The sequence below is a fragment of the Antechinus flavipes genome, chromosome 6 (genome assembly GCF_016432865.1).
Source record: "Antechinus flavipes isolate AdamAnt ecotype Samford, QLD, Australia chromosome 6, AdamAnt_v2, whole genome shotgun sequence".
NCBI lineage: Eukaryota > Metazoa > Chordata > Mammalia > Dasyuromorphia > Dasyuridae > Antechinus > Antechinus flavipes.
In genome coordinates, this window is record NC_067403.1 from 14,904,992 (window position 1) to 14,931,054 (window position 26,063).

A 26,063-nucleotide genomic window follows, 5' to 3' on the forward strand; every position below is an offset into this window, starting at 1 on the left:
CTGCTGTGGTTATAATCAATTTTTACAACTAGTCCTATTTACCACAATTAAATAAGAAAGATCTAAAAATGTTGTGGCTGTCACCACTGGTAGGCATTACTATAAGCACCGGTGTGCAGAAGCATATGTGAACAAGAAAGTATTAGGGAAACTTGGGTTTTGATAGTAGCAGTAGTGGTGGAAGGTTAAACCGCCCTTTACTATTATTTAAATTAAGGAAATTCAATTAAAAGGCTGGGGGAATTCAGCCTATTCTTTCAAAATCTCAAAGGACCAATAAATTGAGAGTCCTAAATGAAGATTTTTTTAAATGGTATTTGAATCAATATCCCCAAATAAAAACCAACACTCGATAATAGAAAAGTGGACACTGTGAGCCCATGACATTCGTTATTTCAAGGGTCATCAAGATCGCCAGTAAGGTAAGCCCAGCATGTATTTATATGAAGCCCCAATCTTAATTCAAATAAGGCTATAATCAATACAAGGTGTTTTGTACACTGCATTAAAAAAAAATACAACTTTCCTTAAACCACTTTAGCAATTCCATATTCATGAGAAGATAAAAAATTAAATATTTAACAAATTGGGACCTTTTTCAACACATTTTAAAAGCAAAGCTTTTCAACTCTTGATTATCAATGGAAATATCAAAAGTGATCATCAATTCAGATGGAAGTGAAACTAGCAGACTTGTAGACCGAATACACAGTCAAATGAATTACTCTTTCCCATAACCTTTTCCCCTTAAAAGGATGTCAAATAGCCAACAGAAAATAAAGACACATTCATGGTAAATATTAGAGGTCTGACTTAAAATATTAGGAGCAAGTCAAGTCATTGAAGCATAAAAAAGTTCACTTTGCTGTGACTATGTATCAGAAAGTTAGTGTGGAAAACTGATCAACATAATAACTAAGGAATAGTGAAGAAACAGGATTGTATAAAAAGAAGGCCCTTGTTTTTTGCACAGTTTATGTCAGGACCTCAAAATTCTGTAACTTAAAACTTAAGATGGAAAATAAAGCATGAGAAGCTTGGCAAGTTGTTCGTGTTCAATGGGCCCTCTGTGTTAGTTTACTCATTTCTTCCCAAATGGCCTGTCCGTGTATTGCTGCAAATAAGCTCAAACTTTGTGATTTCTATGGTGAAGTATGTAGCATCACTAAACCATCATTTCATGCAGAATATCTATTACTGACCAAGACCATGAAAAGAAGGGAATTTAAAACAAGCTGGAAGACTGACTGAATCCAAATAGTAATTTCCTTAAAGAACTAAAACTTTCTTATCAACTCTTAAACTAGTTTCCAAAAAGGGGAAAACCTGAGAAAACAAACAGGCAGCAAAGGTTGAAAATTACAGGGGAAAGGCAGGTGAAGCATAAAAATAACCTGTTGATGTTTGCAACCACAAATTCTCTTAAATCTGGGGGAAGATGAAACTCACTGAAGAAACTAATAAAAACAACATGTAAGAAAGGCAGACAACAACCTACCACCACCTCCGCAATTAAGACTACAATTTAGTTAAATGATTAGATTCTGCCCTGCCCATCTGCTCTGAGTCTGATCAATTATAACTCTGCAAAAAAAAACATTTTAGCTAGTTCATAAATAAAAAAAAATTCACACCATTAATATATGCCACAAGACTGAACTAGGCCATAACTTTATAAAACATTTTTCAGTTTCTCTTTTTTAACAAATTTAGAAGTAATCAGGAGAGGGTTTACATTGCATAAGGCCTTTAAATATTTAAAACCATCATAAATAAACATCCTGATTACAACAGTGAGCAGGTGTTTTTAGACATAAAGTCCATTCTCCTCAATATCTCAATCTATAAATGCACGAGCACCTTAATTATAGGTCAGTTATATTCTGTACAAAATCTCATCCCATTGAGTTATTTTTCTACTGGAAATTTTACTCAACTACCACATCAGCAATTTGTAGCTGTAAAGCTCAATTTGAATTTCTTTACTGGTATTTCCTTTCTTGCTTTTGGAATATTTATATCCAAGCTGATATCATTTCAAAGATTAAGCTTTACTCAAATGGATGTTTCTCTTCTTGAATCAATGTCCGACTTTGAAATTTAGACTTTTATATACTAGATATGCCTTATAAATGTTTCTACCATCATGAGTTATAGCCATTTAAACAGACTGAGTTAGATTGGAGACTTTTGGTTACTATTTTTATTCTTTCAGTGACAGTTTTTAATTGATGTTCTTTTCACTGGCATATTTGTACACAGTCAAGAGGATCACTATAACAGTGTTCAAAACAAGGTCCTTCTGGGACTAATGACAAACCTAGGGAGATAATGACCCACCTTGTTCAAAATTCTGAATTATGGGATAACATTTACTGTTATAGTGAGGTACCAGTATTCTTTTCTTTACAATTTGGCAATTTAAGTTTTAGCAGTATTTCTGAGTTGATTGTTTTTAATATTTGATACAACAAATTTTGCTTTTTATAAATTTTGTGAAGATTTTATTCTTCAATTTCAGTCATTTTTTCATATATACAGCATTTGTTCTTTTTAAAGAGTATACATCAAACTATCATATGTTAGAAAAAAACTAAGTGATGTCCACCCAAACTGGGCTTTTTGAGGAGGGGAGGCAAGAAATGGAGGGGGCCAAGGGAGAAGGGGGAAGGATGAGGGTGGCTTTTTCCCTCCATTACCTGACAACATAGCAGTAATAGATAGGACCTCATTAGAACAGTTGTAGTCACAACTTGCAATAACCATTTTAGCGAGCTGTGGATCCAATGGAAATTCTGCCATCATGGATCCCAATTCAGTCAAGTCTCCATCGTCATTTAAAGCAGCTAGGTAATTCAAAAGCTCTAGGGCTCTCATCAGAGTTTCAGGAGCTGGAAGAAAAAATACTCTATTAGTCAAGCTGCCTTTAGTAAGCAAAAATGTGACAAAGTACAAACTATTATAAGCAAACTCATTTTTCATTCTACAGTGGGCCAAATTCAGAATTCAAGCTGTCATCAAATTCAATTATAGGAATCCTGCAACCAATGAATCACCCAAAATCTCAAAGTTTGCTAAAGAGTTTAAAAGTCAAGAGTTTTTCTTCCAAAAGGATCAGATAATTTGCTAACGAATGAGTACCATATTACATATTTTACACTAAACATATTTCGCAAAGAAAGATAAGGGTCTTTCTTCTTAAAAATACCAATGGAAGTTACATTTAGCCATACAAACACATGTACACACACAAACTTATTCCCAGTCTTAGAGACCACAGTTCATAGGTTTAGGCTATTATAGAACTTAGAAGCTAATAGAGACCTTAGAAAACATCTAGTTTGACTACCTCTTTTACAGCTGTGAAAACTGAGGCCAAAAGAGGCAAACTCTGTCCCTTAGTTACACAGCTATTTTGCCCTAGAATTCAGACTAGAAGCCTGGTTTCTTAAGCAGTGATCTCCACAGAGAACTGGGAAAATGCAGTCCAACTAACAAGGGATTTACATATGAAATTTTTGGACAAAGTGGCTTGTGTGCTGGCAAATAACTGGAAATTTTCAGCAGCTAGCATGTTAATATCAACCAGGAGAAAATAAAAGTTCTGTGAGTTCGACCTATACAAAAAGCTCATAAAACCAGGCATTGGGAAAAGGGGAAGAATGATCACATGACAAACTCTCAAGCAAACTTGGAATATTTTTATTTCATTGTTACACCTGTAATAATAATTTTCTAAGTGTTAGTTGTTTTGGGCTAATAATCATCCTTTTTAAAAATACAAACATCTCTTTTAAAGGTTCAAGGTTTTTAATCCTTAGTCATTATGTGATTAATTCAATCAAATCATCTAATTCTAAAATCATCTATCAAGAATAGATGTTTTCATTTGGAATAATGGATAATAGAGCTATTCAAAGACTGATCACAGAAAAAATGAAGATGAAGATGGTTCTATGGCATCAGATCCTATCTCAGTTACAAGCGGGACCTTCTAAACCTTTCTGGGCCTATTTGTAAAATAAGTGGTTTGGACTTGATGGCTTTCTGAAGTCCTTTCCAGCTCTAAATTTTCCTATTATAATTATCAAGTATGTGGGAGAAAAGGCCAAGTTAGTTTAATCTGTGAGTGACCTCAATAAATTAACAAGCACTTATTAAATGCCAGGCACTATATTATGCTAAGTGCTGGAGACATAAAGAAAGATGGAAACTCCAAATAAATGACTAAGAACAGAAGTTGGAAGATGGGATAAATAAGAAATACAAACTTTAGCCATTTAAAAATTTTGGAGAGGGTCAATGTTGCACAAAAGAAAGCTCAGAAAACATCTTCATTTACCTCCTTTCTATTTCCTACATGACTTGGGTATTTGTTCTAATACTTCAACTTCCAGCACTCAGTCTATGTGACCTATCCAATAAAGTAACTGATCACTGAATCTTACCAATATTTGCAACATTTCCTCCCTTTGGGAAGATGTATAAATATATTCTAAATTACATGTGACAGACTTATCAACTTTTGAGATTCAAGTTAGAAAAAAAGGAGTTGTCAATAAAAGCTATAATAATTTTATGTATGTATGGTTACAACTCCATCTACATCCTATGAAGTTCTAAGACTTAATGAACCATCATAAATCTGACTAATAGAAAACATAAGCCTAATTAGGTTAGAGTTGTCATCTGTGTTGACTGTGAAAGAGACAAAGTAAAAAGTTTTTTTAAATGCTTAACATGTTTATATTTATTTACTACAAATTTAAGTAGACATTTACATGCTAATGGCCACATTTTTAAAAAGGTCTATATTCCCCAAATGGGATATATATATATATATGAGAAATATAGAAAGTCATTGATAAAAAAAATATAAAACTCATTCACAAAACTCATTTAGAGAGAAAAATTAACATAACCTTAATTGAGTTTCATCACATAAAGAAGGAAATTAACATGGGAAATTTCACTAAGATAAGAACAATATTATTTTAAAAAACCTTACCTGGTGGATCCATAAAATCAAAGTGTACCAAGTCATCTATACCAAGTTTCTTCAACTGTAACACCACTGAACCCAAATTAGACCTCAAAATTTCAGGGTAAGTATTGTCCTAGAAGAAAAAAATCACAGTGCTGGATGTTAAGATATTAGCTTTGCTTATTTTACATTCACTCTCACCCCATTTCTCCAGGAAATGGCATATTCTTATCCCTGCCTATCCTATCAGAACAACACAAAATCAAATAAGCCAACTATGGACTAAAGAAGGAGAAAATCTGATTTCATCTTGTATGAAAAGCATCTTTCATCTGCTATATATGTTTTATTTAAGATCTACACCATAGACCTTTATGGAAAGGAATCTTTAAATTGCTAATGTTGCCTTCTGATAGCTTAAAAACTTAATGTAAGCAAATCATCAGTTTATGGTACCCAGAAAGGTCATATATTAAATGAAATGAAGCTCTTACCTGCATTTCAGTTTTATAGGCTTTCTCTGTATAAAGTCTAAAACATTTTCCAGGCCTTGTACGGCCAGCTCGACCAGCTCTTTGCTGGGCAGAAGCTTTGCTGATTGCTGTCACCAAAAGAGACTCCACTCTGATACGAGGATTATATACCTAATGGAAATATCAAATTAAACCAAAGTTACTTCTTCCACTTAAACATATATACTCTGATAAAGACTCCTGATGACTCACACTATCCCACAAAACATAAACATTGCAATCCTTGGGACATTCATGATACCTGACCAGTAGTGAAAGATATGGCAACAAAGGAAGAACTGGAGTATATATGCTTATGCCTCAACTTGTTTATGGAAGTTGCCAATTTAGCTCTCTAAATTCTTAAAACCTAAGGCTAACTAACCTCAAGAACTTTCAGCTTATCCTATTTATCTTTATTTTTTTATTATAGCTTTTTATTTACAAGATATACGCATGGGTAATTTTTCAGCACTGACAATTGCAAAAACTTTTGTTCCAATTTTTCCTCTCCACCCCCTCCTTCCCCAGATGCCAGGTAGCCCAATACATGTTAAATGTTAAAATATATGTTAAAAACAATATATGTATATATATTCATAGTTATTTTGGGAATTGGACTTTGAAATAATGTACAACTAACCTGTGAAGGAAATCAAAAATGCAAGCAGACAAAAACAGAGGAATTGGAAATGTTATGTAGTGGTTCACACTCATTTTCCAGAGTTCTTTTGTGGGTATAGCTGGTTCTATTCATTACTGAGCAAATGGTAATTGGTTCATCTCATTATCCTATTTATCTTAAATAATCTTAACTCCATGGAAACTAAGGACTCAAATTTTACATCTACCACCATATGAGCACACTTTATTCATTAGAAAAATTCTTGAATCATTCAATAGTCACACTTTATTTCTTCCCAGTGAATTCTATTGTGGTTTCAAAAATGAATTTCCAAATAAAAAAAATTTGGTCCCCAGTATGAAAAAAATTCCAGTAAATGTAACTGTTAATTTTCATAATGTCCACTTTAGGGAGCAAGGCTTCCTTCAAAAATATATATTAGGGGCAGCTAAGTGGCCCAATGGATAGAGCACCAACCTTGAAGTCAGGAGAACCTGAGTTCAAATGTGGCCTCAGACACTTCCTAGCGGTGTGACCCTGGGCCTATCACTTAATCCCAATTGCTCAGCACAAAAAACAAAACAAAACAAACAACAACACACACATATACACTGCATATTAAAATCTATCTATCCCTAAAGTTAATCTAGATAGACTAATAACCTAAAGGTTCTTTTAAAGATTATTAGAACATTACAAAAAGATCAACTAAATATTAGGATTAGTAAAATAAAGTATACAGGTATTGTATACTAAAGCAGCCATTCTAGTGATGAAAATTTTAGATAATCAAAATAATTTTCCAGTTGGAAGAATAATTATGAGGGATTTCGTGGGAGGAAGCTAGTCAAAGAGGGACAGATTTTGGTCTTTGGAATAAAGCTGTGCTATTTTCAACCATTACTACTATCCAACTCTCTTAAAGAAAAAAGGAAGAGACAATCCAGTTGCAAAGGTCTCGGGATAGTCCTCTCAATTCAAGAAAACAGTTACTGATGTTCACTAATTTGAAAGACAGTTCCTTCTGTCCATTTTAGTTCCTACTGTTCAAACATGACAATCTTACTAGCGTGTTAAATGAATATGTAAAAAGATGATTTGCAGAAAACCTAAATCATTTTAGAGTAAGTTGTGAAACCAAGTTACCTTTTGTTTTGCAAATCCAGGGTCGATGACAAACACAACACCATCTATTGTTAGTGATGTCTCTGCAATATTGGTTGACACTACTACCTATAAGATAAATACCATATGTAATACAAAATTAAATAACTATGTAGTATGACTGAAACAAATCAGTTATAAAGCACAATAAATTCCAGTAAATGTATTTTCTAGCAAATACACAGGTTTAAGTAGTTCTTTCTCTTTGCTTATTTAATCCAACATTCTTCTTAATCAAATTGAATAATACAACCCGATCTACTTAAAATTGTACTAAATTGTAGGTTTTTCCTAAAAAATTCAAGTGCTTAAAAACATATTCAAGTTCTGGGCCTATGTTGAGGATAAGCAAGTAATAACAATTTTTTTTAAATTCATAAAATCCTCAGAGCAATTCATTCTTTAAACAAATATTTAATATTTACTAAAAATGACAACTTGTCCTCCACTACCTGTTTTCCTAAGATTATAGAATAAGAATTGCAAAGGAATGAAGAGCTTCCAGAAAATAAGTGACTTCACTAAAAGTCATACAGATGGGAGATAATAGGGCCAAAGCAATCTTTTTCACTGTACTACATAGCTTCTTCAGAGTAGTTATGAACAACTGCATGATCCTAATGAGATTTTTTTACTGTACTTAACCTCACAAATAGAAAGTATTAATAAATAAATAATTTACACTTTGAGAATAAATTACTCTCACTTGCACTAGCCCATCAGAGCACTAATAATTCAAAACATTAATAATCCAAAGAAAATAATTAGCTGTATTTTTACAACTTTGTCTTTAAAAAACTCATTTAAATAATACATTGACATTTTAAATGTATTTTATTACATAGTAATTCCATTAAAAAGGGCTATATTACGTATATTTAATATCAAATTGCTTGTCTTCTCAAAGGAGGTGAGAGAGTAGAAGGGAGAGACAGAATTTGGAACTTAAATTTTTTTTACATGTAATTGAGAATTATTTTTCAGAAAATAAATGATTTTTTTCTTACAAAAGAGAACTAAACAATGCAATTTTCCCAATACCTACCACAGAGCTCTGCATTTAGTAAATATCAAGAGCTTGATGGAATTTCCAGCAGAGCGAAACTACTAGTGCAGAATTTCTTCCACCAGCACGGAACAACTTTTGCAACATAGAATTTCTTCTACCAACATGAAACAACTTCTACTAGTGAAGAATTTCTTCTATGGAATGTCTTCCATCAGCACGGAACAACTTCTACAGCTTGGAATTTCTTCTACCAGCATAGAACAACTTCTATCAGCACATAAGAGCTTCCATCAGTGCAGAATTTCTTCTATGGAATGTCTTCCACCAGCACGGAACGACTTCTACAGCTTGGAATTTCTTCTACCAGCATATAACAACTTTTATCAGCACATAAGAGCTTCCATCAGTGCAGAATTTCTTCTACGAGCACAGAACAACTTCTACCAGTGCAGAATGTCTTCCACCAACACTGAACAACTTCTACCAGCACAAAACAGCTTCTATCCGTGCAGAATTTCTTCTACTAGCACGGGACAACTTCTACCAACATGGAACTTTCTACCAGAACATGTAGAAAGTTTCTCTGCAAACGAGTCTTAGATGCTCAGAGCACAAAGCTCCTAAGCAACTTGTTCTGAGTCACACAGCCAGTTTATGTCAAAGAGAAGAGAGGAACTCATTCCTTCCAGATTTCACAGACAGCTCACTAGCCACATACCATCCCTGCCTCTCCTTCTATAATACTAAGGTTACACAGGGATTAAGCTAGAAGTGAGGAAAAGAGAAAGGATGTGGTTTGGAGAGCAGCCAACATTTCAGAATTTAACTCGGGAAGTTGAAAAGTATCAAAAGTTCTAAAAATATCTGGTCATCTTAATTTTTTGTCTCAAAAAATATCACTACAGATAAACAAGAATTCTTAGCATAGAGATGCAAAATTTAATGGACATCAGCAGAGAAATACCCCTTTGATATTTCCCTGAAGAATCCTATCAAAAATAAAAGGACCTATCATCTCACAGGGATGAGGCATTTACTATGTAAGCACAATGAGACCACAACAGAGGATTTTCCTATACAAATCTTAGTTGGGTATCTTGGACCTTAACTGAGTGTCACTTGGAAAGAGATAAAGAGGGACACTTGTGAGTCATGTGAGGCATAGAAAATATCAACTCCCAGGAAGGGGAGATTTATTAGCTATGATGGTTGTTGCAAATCTGTTTCGTGTTGACTGCTGCCCAGAAGTTTCTGGCTCTTAGTAATTCAGAATTCCTCTCAAGTTATTCCCAGCTCTGGAACCATGATGAAAGGAGTTAGAAAGTCACAGACAAGAGACAAAGTAGATGGTTCACAATACAATGAACTTGTATTGGACCTGAATTCCTTGAAAAGGATGGTTGTTCCTGTTACAACAAGAGGGAAGGCAGTAAAGTTGAGTCACAGTGAGACAGCAGCTATGGCCAATGGCCCAGAGTAAGTATATCAATCTCCTACCCATAATGGAGCTGCTTACCTAATAAATAATAGAAAAACACAGTTTCTACTGCTAGTGCTAGAAAATTAGTTTCAATCTTATTGTGAATGGAGGTGCAATTCATTTGGGGAAAAGGAATAAGGAAGAAAGGCTCATTTCCGTTTTTAGGGGGATAGGTGTTTGGGGAGTTTTTTTCAATTTCTATCTATTGGTGTAATTCACATTGCCTTGCGAGTGGATCATACATGGTTGCCTGGCTATGACACAAAACTACTGTTTTCAGACTTGGAAATCAAAACAAGAAATTTGATGACAATGAATCTTTATTATGAGGTCAAAGCTTGAATAAGCCTAATGGACACACCAACGTTAGAGAGAATAACACCATTTCCCTGCTCCATTAGAAGTATTATAAGAAGCTGGAGAAGAGAGACGAATTACAGATGATGACAGTAACTTTGTTTGTGATACAGCAGAATCACCCAATAGGTGATATCAACAATAGTAGCCCCACTTAGTGTTGGCTTTACATAATTGAATGCACCCAATAGTGGACCTCCACTTCTGTTTCAGGAGCAATACAATTATGAACCAATGGAAATTGGTGTGGAAAAATAGAGACTTACATGATCAGAAAGTGTAAGCTACTAGGCCTTGTTCTGCCACAGCTTTGCAATGTGAACATGGGGAAGAAAAATCATTTCTGATTTAATGATCAATAATATTTATAAGGCAATCTGTATCCAAAAAATTGCTTTCCTTTCAATAAATCTATGAAGGTGATCCTACTAAGATCACCTCCTACAGAGTCCGGATTTTTTCCAAGTCCTCAACACTGGGGTTCAGAGGTGAATAATAACTGTGTAAACCCATTTCACAACAGTTTAAGAGCTGAATAACTGAGCCAAAGCTAGGGAGATGGTAATAAATAGGGAATGAGAGAGAGATGACCTTAGCTCAGATTAAATAATTCAGGGACTAGTTAACATGAATATCAGGGATAGCTTGATGTAAGCACTTATTAGGTACCTACTATGTACAAAGAAAGCACTGTACAAGGTACTGAAAAATACAAAGACAAAATGAAAAATGTTGCCTGCCCTCAAGAAGTTTACATTTTACTGGAAATATGCACGTAAAGATAAATGAGTAGGGAAAAACATGGAAAACTCCTGCCTCCCTCAAAGGCAACCAGCTGGACCATGATCTAAGTGAAGGGTGAAGGGGAAAGGACAAAGAATAGAAAGACAGTCAAGGTACCTTTGCTTGGAATATATCTGGAGCCTTTACCATCAAATACCAACACAAGCCTTGGCAAGCTGCCAAATGAAGGGCTTGGACTAAATGCTCTCAAGTGCCTTTTAGCTCTGATTCTGAGATTCTTGAAGGAAAGTTGAGAAGAAAAATGCATATAATGTACAGAGATCATCCTCCAGAAAGGAAGAGAAGTGGAATGCTGAGATCAAAGAATAATCCACTCGGGACAGCGTTCAGTTATTCCACTTTTAAGTAGCAGGATTAGCCCAGTCATGTTTCAGTTGATTCATCTTTTAACTGTCTCAAAATCATAATGCACTTAGGTTAAACTAGCTTATTTTATAAGTCCTCAAGACTCTGCTTTGTGCTGTTGTTCACTCATGTCAACTCTGTCATCCTATAGCTATCCATAGCACATTGGGCCCTTCTCTCCTTCATTATCTTGAAGTCTTGTCCAAGTTTATGTTCATCGTTTCCATGATACTCTCTATACATCTCACCCTCTGCTGTCCTTTCTCCATTCTTCAATCTTTCCCAATGAGTCCCGTCTTATTATGTGCCCAAATATTTAAGCTTCAGTTTTAGTAACTGACCTTCCAGTTAACAGTCTGAATTAATTTCTTTAAAGATTCACTGATTGGATCTCCTTTCTGAATAAGGATGACACCAGTTGCAAAAATGTTAAATTCAACAATTCAGGAAGGATATTACTTGTTGGCTTTCTCATCTTCCAAGAAGGCACTAAGTTCCTTCTAAATCTCTCTTTAAAACCCCAGAAGCATTTCCACAAGGGCCCATTTCCCCTTCTTGTTGAACAGTATGCAATGCTAGCTGAGTCAATTAGCAATCCTCTAGGATGAATGATGATGACTAAGTCAGTTTTAAATCAAAACAAAGTTGGGGGTAAAAGGGAGAATAAAGTATATGTCACAAAAGCAAAGAGTTGTAGTAGTGTTCTCATTCATGTTAACTGTTCTAAAAATGATTCAACTTTTAATTATAGCCAAAAGTAATATTCAGAAACTGAGACAAAACACACAATACCACCAATTTTTTTTTTCGATTCGTCATAAATACTGTATATTCCTCTAGAACCTTTGTTCTTCTAATTATAAGGCTTCTCCAAATTAGAAAGCAAATTCCTATTACAACCAATTTTTATTGGAAAACATGTATTTACAAGTTGTAAACTTGAAGAATACAAATAAAAATGCTGATTAATTTTTTCTGTAAGACAAAGAATTTGACATTTCTAAATGAAATCAAATTTATCCCCAAATTACCTGGTTTAATATTCCCCAAAGAATTCAGAAATTCATTCAACAAGCTTAATACTATACTAACAGCACTTCTTATGTGATTTATCTAATATCTAAGTAATATCTTAGTAATATAATATCTAAATGCTTGTTCTAATAATCTGCAACTTTATCTCTATTCCAGCCCTGACACTTAGTAGCTGCTCTTTGACTTCTCTGCATCTTGATTGTGGAGATAACAACATTTGAGCTTCCTACTTCCCAGAGTTGTTGTGAAGAAAATATTTTTGTGAATCTTTAAATGTAAAAACAAGTGTAATTATGATTGTCATGTCACGTCACATTTGTCTAACTGCTACAGAATATGAAACATAAATCTTTTAATTGTTACCTTTCGTCCTATTGCTCCATTTTGTTTTTTTGGAGGAGGAGGTTCAAAAATTCTCTGTTGTTGTTGAGGTGGAAGTGTGGAATACAAAGGAATGATTTTAATGTCACCAACTTCTGGACCTAAATCATCAACTTCACGCTTTATTCTCTTACAGGCTTCATCAATTTCCTACCAAAAAAGTTTCAAGTAAACAAAACCAACATTAATTTAAATATTTTTCAAGTATTTATCATAATCAAGTTCTATGCAGTTTATTTTGTGTATGCCAGCACATTTTATCTTCATGGATATTCTCAATTTAGTAACTTAAACTAATCTAGTGAACACCCATTGTTTTTTACAACAGTACCAAGAAGCTGAAGCTTCTATAGTCTAATGAACACCTAAATGGCCTTATTTGTATTCAACACCCCTATTCCTTCAAGTTGGATTTCCTAATTAATTCTCAACAAATTGTGCTAAAATTGAAATCTCTCACCCAGGAATATTAAACTGTACTCATGACCTTTTCAATTTTCACAATCTAAAAGAAATTGATGGGCAAGATATTTTAAATAAACCAATTAAGCTTTAATGTCACGTATCACTAATGCAATTATATGGAAGATTTGCTTTATTGTATATAATGAGAATAAACACCTTTTTAGTATCAACATGGATAGTCAAGAATGAAACTAAGTACCGAGTCTAAAAATATTGTTAAAATTTTTGCTAAAATTTTACCACAATAAACTATTATAAATTGATATACTTGAAATGGTATGTGTACAGATTCAATTAGAACATAAATTTTAATATTATAGTTTTTTTGAAAATATATTGAAAGATTCTTCAAATACCAAAGTGGAAGATAAACAAATTATCAGATGTGCAGTTAAAGTTAATATTGTGATTTGCTAAAATGGTAATGAAAATGTCCTTTTTTTTCTCAAGCATTTTAAAAATGTCAATTTTTAAAAAATGAGAAATGTCAATTTAATTTTTATTAAAACAAGCAATCCACAATTTAGCAGTTTTAAAAAGTAACTGAAGTCAATTCCCACATAACATGCCTACATCTACTTTCTTCCAAATTCTTATTGAACAATTTCAAGATTATAGGAAGAACTACATCAGACCAAAATCACTAAAGTTTATAGTGTTGTAGGCAATATAATCTTAAAAGTATCAACAAATTGTAAGGTATCATCAATAATTACTAACTTTCGTGCCTTTGTTATATTTAGAGAATCTTTACAACAATGACATACATATGAAGAAAATGCTTAATGAAAATAAGAGCAAATAAGGCATGATTTCTGAAAATTTTTAAAAGCACATCATATCTTTTTAATCATCATGCAACTGAAAAAGTTATAGTGAAGAATAATGATTACAAAGAATTATTTGATTCTATTTAACAGAAAATAATCTTAAAAGTTTTCCTGTGGGGAAAACAAAGAATTCTAATGCAAATTATAAAGATCTAGTAAAAGTAGCTGATGAATAAAAACAGAAGATTTATACACATGAACAGTATTTGTAATAATCATGGATCATGGCTTTCACAAGGTTCGAATATGAGTTATTAGAAAACAGGACAAACTACTACACCAGGGATGGAACTTTTAATAGCTCCAACCACTTATTTATACTCTCTGACTCAAGTGACACAATTCCTGAGAATATATCTTAAGGAGGTAAAAGAAAAAATGTCTCATAACAAAAACAAAAAATAGAATTATCTATCTTAAATCTTGCTCCATGGAACTAGAAGAACAGAAAACTTGAGCCATCCCACCAAGCTTTACCCCACTGCCATCCCTACTGTTTGTGTAATCATCCACCTTAAGGGCAGACTTTCTTTTATCTGTATCGTAGTAGAAACTGTTTACTAAACTGAATTCAGATCTTAATCTATGAAAAGAATGTGGTGTGGGCAAGGAATAATATGAATTATTGAGAGAAATTTTACGAAAACATTTGAATTGAGGAAGAACCAATTCAGGAGAACTGAGAATAAAACCATGATAATATAAAGGAAAACAACACTGAAGGACACCAGAATTTATGTAAATACAATGATTAATCCTGACTCCAGGATAAAAATATACATCGAGAAATTTTAGGAAAACATTTGAATTGAGGAAGAACCAATTCAGCAGAACCAAGAATAAAACCATGATAATCTAAAGGAAAACAACACTGAAGGACACCAGAATTTATGTAAATACAATGATTAATCCTGACTCCAGGATAAAAATATACATCTCCCCTCACATTAAAGAGGATGCATGACAGATTATGGGTTCAGAATGAAGCATATAATATTAGTCATCATCAAATCAATATTGTTGCTTTGCTTCCTTACATGTCTTAGCTACAATGGAAAAGTGGTTTTGTGGATTTTGTTGCTGCTTTTTTCCTAAATAGATGGGAGAGTTTGGGGAAATGCTAGCACTCCCCTCAAAATTTTATCAATGAATTTTAAGAAAATTCTCCAATGGCACACTAATTACACCTACAATAGAATTAAATAAACTAGGTCAATTATTTCTGCTAAAATGTGGCTACTTCTCAATAGTAAACTTTAAAAAAAAAAAAAAAAAGCATCTTCAAAAATCTTGAGTTGAGTGCCCCCTACTGGTTTAGTAGTATGCAAATATTCCATCGCTCCTGCCACAAATATCAATATATTCATCTTCTAATGTGGTTGATAAAGTCTTTCAAGAAGCCAGATGACTTAGTGGACAGAGTCCTGGGCTTGGAATCAGGAAGTTTCATCTGCCTGAGTTCAACTCTGTTCAACACTCACTAGGTAGATGACCCTGGGCAACTCACTTAACTCTGTTTACCTCAATTTTCTTATCTGCCAATTGAGCTAGAGAAGGAAATGGCAAAACACTCCAATATCTCTGTTAAGAAAAGAGATCATGAATTGGACATAACTGAAAACAAATGAATACCACCACCACCACATATGGGAAGAACACTAGATAAGAAATTCAATGATTTTCTATCCAAGTAAAATGCCATCCAAGATGAGAAGTGCTCAAATCTCCCCAAGAACTTTACAAATGCACTAACAGCATTATGATAATTATTCTTAACTAAAGCAGCTCTCCAAAGGGCCTATAATAAGCAAAACTTCAAACTAGTTCTACCACAGGTACTTTTGGGGGAAACATTTAACATTTATTTTATAACTGACAGGATTTGAATTTTCTAACAAAAAAAAATTCAATGATTTGTCTAATACATAAGATTTTATTAAAATTCAAGGCTAAAACTTAGTGGAAACACACACACATTGAAGGTATAAAGTACTGCTAATAAAAAGTTAAAATCTCAGGTTTCTAATTAAGCTTCTCCCCAAGCAATCTTACTCTTCCAAAAACACAAGTGAGAACTAGGATACAAAAAGACATCTTTGCAGGAAGAGTTATTACAATAGTCAATGACCAAAAGCTTACCTGATATACTCACGAAGAATCTGTTAAATATTTTTTACATACAATTTAAACCAGTTTAAATACCTAACTCCCTAGCTCACTACAAACTAGAATTTTGTCCTCCAAAATCACCCAACTCCTAGAATAGTTCCTGATACACAGCAGTTACTGAAATAAATGATTGTTAATAACATGTAATACCAAGTCAGATAATCACTTGCAGCAAGAATCTCAGATGGCACTTATTTCAACCTAACACCCAATAGAGAAATAAAAGCTATCAAGGTGAAATTACAATTGATATGTCCAATTCAAAAAGAAAAGAAAGCTGGTTTGGAAAGACATGGGGGGAAAAAGAGAGAAAAAAGAATCAGGCAGTTTGAGAGTCTAAAAGGGACAAAACCCCTAACCAACCAAAATTCCCTCATTCCCTGAAGTTCTGGTTCTGGGTAGTGTAGAGAGCTGCAGATGAGCAAGATGATTTCAGAAAAACTTGGAAAGATATATATGAAGTGATGCTGAGTGAAGTAAGCAGAACCATAAGAACATTGTACATACTATGCAATGATTAACCATGATAAATTTTAAAGCTGTCTTCATCAACACAGGGATCCATGAAAATTTTTATAAACTTGGGATGAAAAATGCCATCTGCATTCAGAGAAAGAACTATGGAGAAGACTGAATGCAGGGCACATAACTTTTTTTGTGATTTTTTTTGCCTTTTATTCCATTTCTTCTTTCACAACATGATTAATATGAAACTGTTTAAAAAGACTGCACATGTATAACCTACATCAGACTGCTTGCCATCTTAGGGAGAAAGGGAAGCAGAAAAATTTGGAGCTCAAAATCTTATTAAAAACCAAATGTTGAAAACTATCTTTACAAGTAATTGGAAAACAGTATTTATGGAGGGGGAAAAAAACTGCTTATAATCAGAATTTTAGGTTTAACTAAGACAGCAACAAATCCAACCCACATAAATTACTTGTCTATGGTCTATAGACTGATAAACTATTTTGTATAGCTTTTAAGAAGCGCCTAATTTGAAGTACTTTCTCCTTACAAGTAAAATACCAATCAAAGAGTTTTTGTCCACAAGATTGTGAGAGGGCTATTAAAAAGATTAAGCAACAAATATGGGAGGAGGGTGGACAATGTTGAACACAGCAGCATATATTAAGTATGATTGTGCTTTTAAGCATTCCATTTCTTAAAGAACATCTATCACTTATGGATCCTAAATATTCATAAATCCCTTTAGTAGTATGGTAAAGCCTATGGATTCCTTTTCAGAATGTTTATATACAGATATATGAGATAAAAAATTGAGTATTACAAAAGAAACAAATTATATGGAAATGCGATCATAAAAACATTTTTAAAAAATCAAATGTACAGAACCTCAGTAAGAACTCCTCTAATAAGATCATCCCCAAAGTCCCTTTGAGTTCAAAATAAATCCTGTTTTAAATTCTAGATCTAAAAAGCTAGGTCAGGGGTTCATAATTTTTATATCATGACCCTCTTTGGCAATATAGTGAAACCGAAGGACTTCCTTTCCAAATGTTCTTTAATGAATCAAATAAAATGAATAGGATTATAAAGGATACGAATTGAAATATAATACTCAAAACACATAAAAACAATGGTGAATATAGAATAAGATGAAAAACGCTTATAGGGACTAGGAAAGTTTATTATATCTAAAGAAATATTTTTAAATATTTAAAGAGCTAGGATACATTGTATCAAAAGTATTAATTGGCACCATTGCATAAAAGTTTCAGGGAGGCAAATCTTAAAATATCACAACAGATTCTCCATTCTAATGTTTTACAATATGGTCCTATCCATGTATCCTTGAAGGTTTTGAGCATGGGCACAGAAATAAGCTACATATTTGCCATTTGAAAACTAAGTTTGATAAGTTCATTCACAAAGGCAAAGGAGAGCTATGATCTCTGAAGGAATAAGGAATGTCCAGGACCAAAAGTCCTCAAAGAAAAATTAGAACAGATCAGCATAGGTCAATTTCTCCATGACATAATTCTTTTCCCATCACTGATAATAATCAAATACAATTTAGATCGCTGGGATACTGTAGCAGTCAATTTGTATAGGCAGGACTATCATACATTTTTCAGGTCCCTTTCAACAACAGGTTCTAAAATTAAGACCAAATTACAGTGGTATTCCAAGTAGCTGATGTATTCTTTTGGAAAATTAAAAAAAAACAAAACATAAATCACCAATCCAGTTATTGCCATACTCCAAGGAGAGAAGGCAAAGGGTTTTAAGAAGGGGCATCAGATTTACTAGGGGAAAATGAAGCATTTCTTGAAGAAAAAGAACAATTATATACTTGGGAGTTAAAAAACAAAACAAAACACCAATTGAAGTTCTTTCTGAAAAAAACTAGATGCTCTGAGGAGGAAGTAACTTCTTGCACTCCAAGGAATTATCAAGCAGAGCCAAGAAAACTATCAGGAGAGAGGTTAAGAAGATAACAACTAAGATAATTATTTGTTGACATAATTATCTGGAAGATGTTAGTCTTCCTTGGACACCATTTCAATAAATACCAAGGGATTTTTCAAGACCTGTCAAAATGTAAGACCACTACCCATTTTTAATGATTCACATGAACAACAGTGATATTGCCAGAATAAATTCAGAAAATATTGGCAAAAGTCACAATCTTGGCAAAAGAAAAAGAGGATCCACAGGGCAGAGAAGGAATTTCCCTAAATTCAACCCTTTTTGCAAGTGATGAAGAAGGAAAAAGTCAATTATAGGCTAATTGAAGACAGAGAAGTTAGTGTTACAATGAAATTTATATTTCTGTGAATTAGCTGAAAATTTAAGATAGTTTCCTATCAAGAATATTATTTCTTTGAATTAAAAAAAAAAGTATTTGTTTGGTTTCTAGTCTAACTAGATAAAAGAACTCTAAACCAAAAAGGATGCATGCAGGAAGAGAATATACACTTTATATACAAGCAAACTATAGAGGACAGTTATTGTGAAGAAAGATTAAGATATCCAGAAATTCAGAACAAAAAAAGGAAAAACCCAGTGATAAAACTCATTAAGATATCTTTAATCAAATGTCCATCCATTAAGCAATAATTGAAAGGAAACAGGTTTTAGTGTGAGGTATTATTGAGCCATAAGGGAATGAAACTCATAAATAGAATATGGTTATTATCTCTTCAAAAGAAATAGGAAACTTTGAGATTAGATGGGATGGATAAGAAAAAAGATGTTTAGAGCCCAGAGCACTAAAAATCAGAAATGTCCCCTTTAGGAAATGCTTTCATTTTAAGAAAAGAACTTGTAAACTCAAATTCTAATTAAGCAGAGAATGCAAAGGCGCATTCTGGAGATGGATGAATTGGGAGTTCTACACTTGTAATATTATGTCTTTTCTCCAAATTCAAAAGAATAAGACCAAGCAATAGTCCCGTGAAACAAGAATGTGAATCCAGTCCTTCCAAGTCAGAGCACTCACATTCTCCTCCGGTTTTGGACATTTCCTACCTTTCTATGTGACTTTGGGCTAAAAGAAAAGAAAAAAAACCATATATATGTATGTATACACACACACACACACACACCCCATTATGAATGGCAACTGTTGTAAAATGATAAAAAACATGCCCCCCAAAATATTCTAATAACAAATTACTAGTTTCATAAAATAAAGAGAATAAAAATACCTCTTGTCCAGTAAGAAAAAGAAGAAGATCCCCTTCCTCCTCTTCACACATATGAATCTGTATCACAGTTCGGATTGCTGCTTCAAGATAATCTCTCTCTGGTTCTGGAGTATAAAAAATCTCGACAGGATGTGTACGGCCAGGGATAGTTAAAAGGGGACAATTATCAAAGTAAATCTGAAATTTCCCCGCATCTAAAGTAGCACTCATAACAATAACCTGAAAGGAAAAAAAAAATTTTAAATATATTGAGGTGTTATATATATGAAGCAATTTTACTATTTTTAAAATATAACTCTAAATATTGCCTTTTATTTTGGTTGTGAAAGTTCATAATAATACTGACTAAATAAGAAATAGTTGAATGAATTCAAATGGAAATTTTTGAATTAAGTTTCCTGTATATCTATTCTTCTTCAATGGTACTTCTCAATATACTTAAACAAAAGACAATTTATGTTACTTTTTCTGCAGGTTGCTTAAGTAATATTATTCATCTTAGTTAAACATTCATAAATTTTGGCTCAGCCCTACTTTACCTATAATCTCCTATAATGTGCTTCTTAAACCAAAAAAATCTTCCCAATATTGACTCTGGCTTCCTCTTTTTAAATAGTCCATTTATGTTTAGTGATTTAAATTTTTTTCAATCAGGAAAAATTCTCTTTCCTTTTCTCCCCCTCCCCACCCCTTCACCAAACAAGAAAAATTAAACACCTATATGAACAAGTAAAAGAGAATTGTGCCTTGGCAATGTCCAATAAAATAACCCATTCCGTATTAAGTACTTTCTATTAGAAGGTAAGGAGCTTGCTCTATTATGAGTACTCTGGAAATCTGGATGATCATATTGATGAGAATTTCTAAGCTTTCCAATCTTAACAATATTGTTTTCACTGTGTAAACTGTTTTCTCAGGTTTGCCTATCGCCTTTACATCAAGGGGCTTTTCTGAAATCATTTCCTGCATCATTTTTAAACGAACAATATATATTGTAATTTGTTCAGTGGTTCTCCAATTGCTGAGGACTCCTTGCATTGCTAATTCTTTGATATCACAAAAAGAATGACTAGAAATATTTTTGTATATGCTTAGAATCTGTTTGGCTTAGACTAATCCCTTCCTTGTAAATCTAATCACCCTCTGGTTCTAGGGGATCTGAAGTTTTCCCTCATGATTTCCTGAAATTTGACAGTTAGGTTTTTTGGGGGGTCATGGCTTACATAGGGAGTTAAATGATTCCCAGGTCAGTTATTTTTGCCTTTAATATTTGTTTCATGAAATCATTTTGTTTTTTAATCAAGATGTTGTATCTCTTGTATCAAGCTGTTAAATTCCCTTGTCAATTCTTTCTTCTATTATTCTAGTCAATTTTCTTTAGCATTCTTATTTCATTCGCAACATTTTAAAACTTTTCAAAAAAATTACTTAATCTCTTCCAAAATTCTAATAGGTCTTGCACAAAACATGCTTTTTCTCTTTGAGGCAGGCTTTTCTTTTAGATATTAGACATCCTTTTTTTTCTTGTGAATTTGTGTCTTGAGCATCCCTGTCACCGTAATAGCCTTTTTGGTTTTTTTTTTTTTTTTTTTTTTGGGGGGGGGTTGTTGTTTTGTGTGAAGGGAAATCCTTTTAAATTGTTATTTCTTCCAGTTTATTTGCTGGTTTAACAGCTAGACTCTGCACACTTCTGGTGGGAACATAGAGGGAACATATTATTGTTTTCTTAAGGTACTGAATGTTATATTATTTTAGGATTGCAGGATCAGCTCAAACTAGAAACCTGTTCCCCAAAATTGCATGATATAGGGCCAAGTTTGATTGTTGCCTCCCTGGCTGAGATCTAGAACCTCCTGATCTGGGTTCAGGCCTACCCTTCTTTAGAAGACCGAGTGGACCAATGATCTTCCACTAACAGCCAGGTAGAAAGCTTTGCTCAGAGTGGCAACGCTATCGGGTTTGATTTGGCCTGGGATCCTTATTCTTTTTACTCTGCTGAAGACTCCAAAATGGGCTAGAAACTGAGACCTGGCTTTGCTCCTAAAATCAGCTATAAAGCTACAGAATTTGAGCCTTGCTTGCTACACCACCAAGAACTCCTCACCCTAAAATCACAACACTAGATGTAGGGCTCAGTCTACTCTGCATCTGTACCTAAAGATTGGATAGTGAGCCAAAAAATTTCAATTGGCATCTGTTCTTCCAAGCTCAGGTTGGTATGTTCCAAGGACCTCGTCTTGCTCTGGTGCAGTTTCTCCAATTTCTCAGTAAGGATTCAATCTAGGGCTTTTTCTAAATCATTTGGGAGTTGTGGCCTAGAGCTCAGCTAACTTCTCACTCTTGCTCCCCTGGCTCTACTTCTGTCCTTTGCAGAAGTCTAATCGTTGCCTCTTTTCTATTTTAAAGATGCCAGATCTGGGACTAAAACCATAGAAGGGAGGTGAGAATATAAAGCTAGACAATCATGGCAATGTCACTCTCCCAAAAGTTGTAGAGTAGCTAAAAATGGAAAAGTTCTATTATATAAAGCTTGAGCTTATTTTCTATCCTAGTTGCCAATGTTAATTAGATGGGATTTCCTGCAGCTTCAGGATTTGATCTCTTAAGGAATTAAAATGTTACCTATCAACATTTTATTTCTTAAACTTTCTCTCAATACTACAATCTCTTACCTTAATAATGTACTTTTAACTTAGAATGCTGTTATTTTTGAAGTTTTTTTTAGCAGAAATATCAACTACTATTGATCATTTCCCCCTCAATCTCTAGAACCAATTTTTTTTTTTTGCCACCACAATTGAGCTGTGTTAGAACCTTCTCAAAAAGATGAGGCTTGTAATGGTGGCATTGCAAAAAATGCTTCTGCCCTTCAACCTCTACATGCCCTTCCAAGGCAAGTTCAACATGCAAGTTCTCCCTCTCTCATCACTCCAATATATGCAGCTATTGAGTCATTTCATAAATAAGTCATGTTTCCTCCCTATTGTTACTATATACTCCTTGAAGAAAGTGGTTCTATCTGCTTGTTTTACATTCTCCAAGACTGAGAAACAATGCTAAATATTAAAGTACAAAAAGTATTCCTACTATTACACATTATCTTTAGTATATCTTAAATGGATTATCCTTAAAGTTGGGAAGCACATACATTCATCCTTCTCCTTGGTATTGCTAGGTTTAAAAACACACCAGGTATAATATAGGGGTAAAGAATTGGACCTTGTGATTTCACTAGTGCTGGCAAATTCCATTAAAAAACTATCATTAAAGATACTGTTGTAAATTTTCGTCTTAAGAGAGTTCACTAGAGACATCATTGAATTTGCCAGGGTCATTCATCTAATACAAGAGATATTTATGCCATGGAGGCTAATTTTACCTTCAAAAATAAAGAAACTCACCTCATTTGTATCAAAAGGGAACTGTACCATGTCAACATTTTCTAAGACAATAGCAATATCAATGCCTAAAATACCCAAAATACTACAGGTAACAATGAGTTACTGCAGGCAGAAAAGAGGGATTGCACAAAAGGAAAATGGGAAGCTTAGCAAGCATGTTACTCATCTTATTTTTAAAAAGCATAACAATATTTTTGAGTATCTGAGGTTGAAAGAATAGCAAGAAACATTCACCCCTACTTATTAAGATAAAACGTGATCTAAAACACAGCAATATTCTGACCCTATAGCACCCTTAAAGGGGAAAAAAAAAAAAATATGAGCCTAGAGTTAAAAAAAATTACAAAGATCATTTAAAAAAAAGTTTTTATTTTTTTTAAATGGTAGGGAGTACACCACCACAGAAACTCAAAACCAAAATTCCAAATGGATGAAAGCAAAGAATAGCAATTTTTATTTGGAAATTTTATTTGGAGAGCTCTGGGATTTCTTTTTATCTATATTTCAGAAGTCAATAAAGAAGTATAGTAAGAGAAAAAAACTTTATGCTTATAATGAACTGCTAAGATTTCCTTTAAATGTCTAGAATCAATCGAGGCATTCAGAATGTTTTTGAAATGCAAGGAGGTTTTGTAAACGCTTATGGACCTTACCTTTAAATCTGATCTCTGCCTCACAACTTCCTTCAGAACTCCCATGAGAATGTCTGTGGCCAAGGTCCTTTCATGAGCTTCATCAAGGATTATAACACCATAGCGCTCTAGAAGGGGATCATTCATAGCTTCTCGAAGTAACATTCCATCTGTCATATATCTGAATTTGAAAAGAAGTAGCGACTAATCAAGTCATTGTGCACTTAAATGTCATTTGATATAAAATTTTAAAAACAGAAAGGTCATTTTTAAAAAACAAAAACAGAAGCTCCAAGTTGAAAGGAATCTCATAGGGAACCCAATACACCTAAACAAGAACGTGTTCCATCAAATACCTATATATCAAGCACTGTGTAAGGTTATGGGGGATATCAGTTCTGTAATTTCCTGTGAGGAAATTACATATTAACATGAAAGAAAAACAACAAATAAGATGGCTATCTAAATTCAGATTAAATGAATTTGACGTTAAAGATTTCTGAAAAAAATCCACATTTCAAAAAAAACACCTAGGCTTTTATCATATAGTACTATGCCCAAAATGTCTCTGCTCCAAACCTCTGGTCTGGTGCTTGCTCCATAGCCTCTCAACATCCCAACAACAGAAAAAGAAAAACACTTCTCCAAATGAAAGAAGCAAAGATGTCCACAAAGACCACCATCACCACCATTAGATCAGGATTTTGCTTGAGACCGCTGGCACTGGAAAAGGAGATGCTTGCCCTGCCCTACCCTGCCCACTCATCAAATGGGTCCTATATGGCTTCTGTCCTCACTCAGATACTACATGGCTTTCCCCATCCTCAACCCTTGTTCATCCTCCTGTTTTTTCTTCTTTGTCCCAGCCCCAATGTATCTTGAACTGCGTGCTGCCCCTACCTCCTAGGGCTCCACAAGTTCCCTTTTCAGACTTTATCCCTCCCTTCCCTGAGAGTCAAGGAAAATTTGCATTATTCTTAATGTAGAGGTCTGAGGAATAAATATAAGGCAGGTTGAAAGGAAATGCATTAGCAGATAAAGCAGTTTCTTAACTTAAGATCTGTCAAGTTGCTTTTTAAGAGATAGCTTGCAAACTTTATTTCACATTAATTGGCTTTATTTTAGAATTTTAAAATGGTACTCTGAGGATTCCCATAGATTAAGAACTCCAGGGGATCAAGAAAGGAAGTGATGGAGCTGCAACATAAAATGAAGGATTCCATCAAACAGATGAGGAGCTAAAATAATACAAGAATGACCACTTCATTGCAAAACTATCTCCATTTCTTTACTACCCATTCATCTCCCAACAACAAGAACCTAGATTTTTCTATTCCTCCTACTTAGAACTTCTCTCTTGCAACTGAAAAAGTTAATGTCTTTTTTCTAAGTCTTTGTCTTTCAAGATCTCTATGTGACATCTGACACCACTTTCTCCCTTCTGGATTTTAATGGCATTGTTTTTTCTGATTTTCCTGTATAATTGTTCTTTCTCCATCTCTTTTGTTAGGTGATCTTTCCCATCTTGTCCCTTAACCATATATAAAAATTAGGACTGGGGGCAGGTAGGAGGTGCAGTGGATAGAGCACTAGCCCTTAAGTCAGGAGGATCTGAGTTCAAATCTGATCTCAGACACTTAATTAACACTTCCTAGCTGTGTGACCCTGGGCAAGTGGTTTAACCCCAATTGCCTCGCAAAAAGAAAAAAAAAAAATTCAAAAATTAGGACTGTTCTTTCTAGATGATTTCATCAGTGTCTGTGTTTTCAAATAGCATTTCTATGCAGATGAGATTCAGTTATAATACATAAATAGCCCTCATCTTTTTCCTAAGGGTCAATTTGATATCTCCAATTGCATGACAGTCACTTCCACCTAGATACCACACTTGAAAGTATCATAAACACAATACTTGAAAGAGTGTACATGCACAAATAAATGAGTAAATGAATTCAAAACTGTCTTTCTACTATTCTTTTTTGTCCATGACCTTCTTTTGTTCCTGGATACTTTATTTCCCAGCCCTCCTTTTCCTCACATCTCCCTCCCAAATAGGAAATAAAACTAAACCTTGTATCAACCAGAGAGTCCGGAAAAACAAATTCCCACACTGGCCATGTTCCAAAACTACCTATCTGTCTTAATCTCCTCTGTCAGGCTGGGGATGAGTAGCATATTTTGTTACAAATCTTCTGG

At 33.9% G+C, this 26,063-nt stretch overlaps 1 protein-coding gene across 1 annotated transcript in view; it reads right to left on the minus strand.

The window, feature by feature from the left end:
* DHX15 (DEAH-box helicase 15) overlaps positions 1-26,063 on the minus strand; it is a 65,630-nt gene that overhangs the window by 11,407 nt on the left and 28,160 nt on the right. Inside the window, exons 4-10 of the mRNA XM_051966543.1 lie at positions 23,889-24,048; positions 19,835-20,053; positions 12,679-12,846; positions 7,268-7,354; positions 5,479-5,628; positions 5,009-5,117; positions 2,700-2,891 (exon numbers count right to left, since the gene is read on the minus strand). Coding sequence (XP_051822503.1) covers positions 2,700-2,891; positions 5,009-5,117; positions 5,479-5,628; positions 7,268-7,354; positions 12,679-12,846; positions 19,835-20,053; positions 23,889-24,048 — 1,085 coding nt within the window. The remainder of the gene's footprint in view (positions 1-2,699; positions 2,892-5,008; positions 5,118-5,478; positions 5,629-7,267; positions 7,355-12,678; positions 12,847-19,834; positions 20,054-23,888; positions 24,049-26,063) is intronic.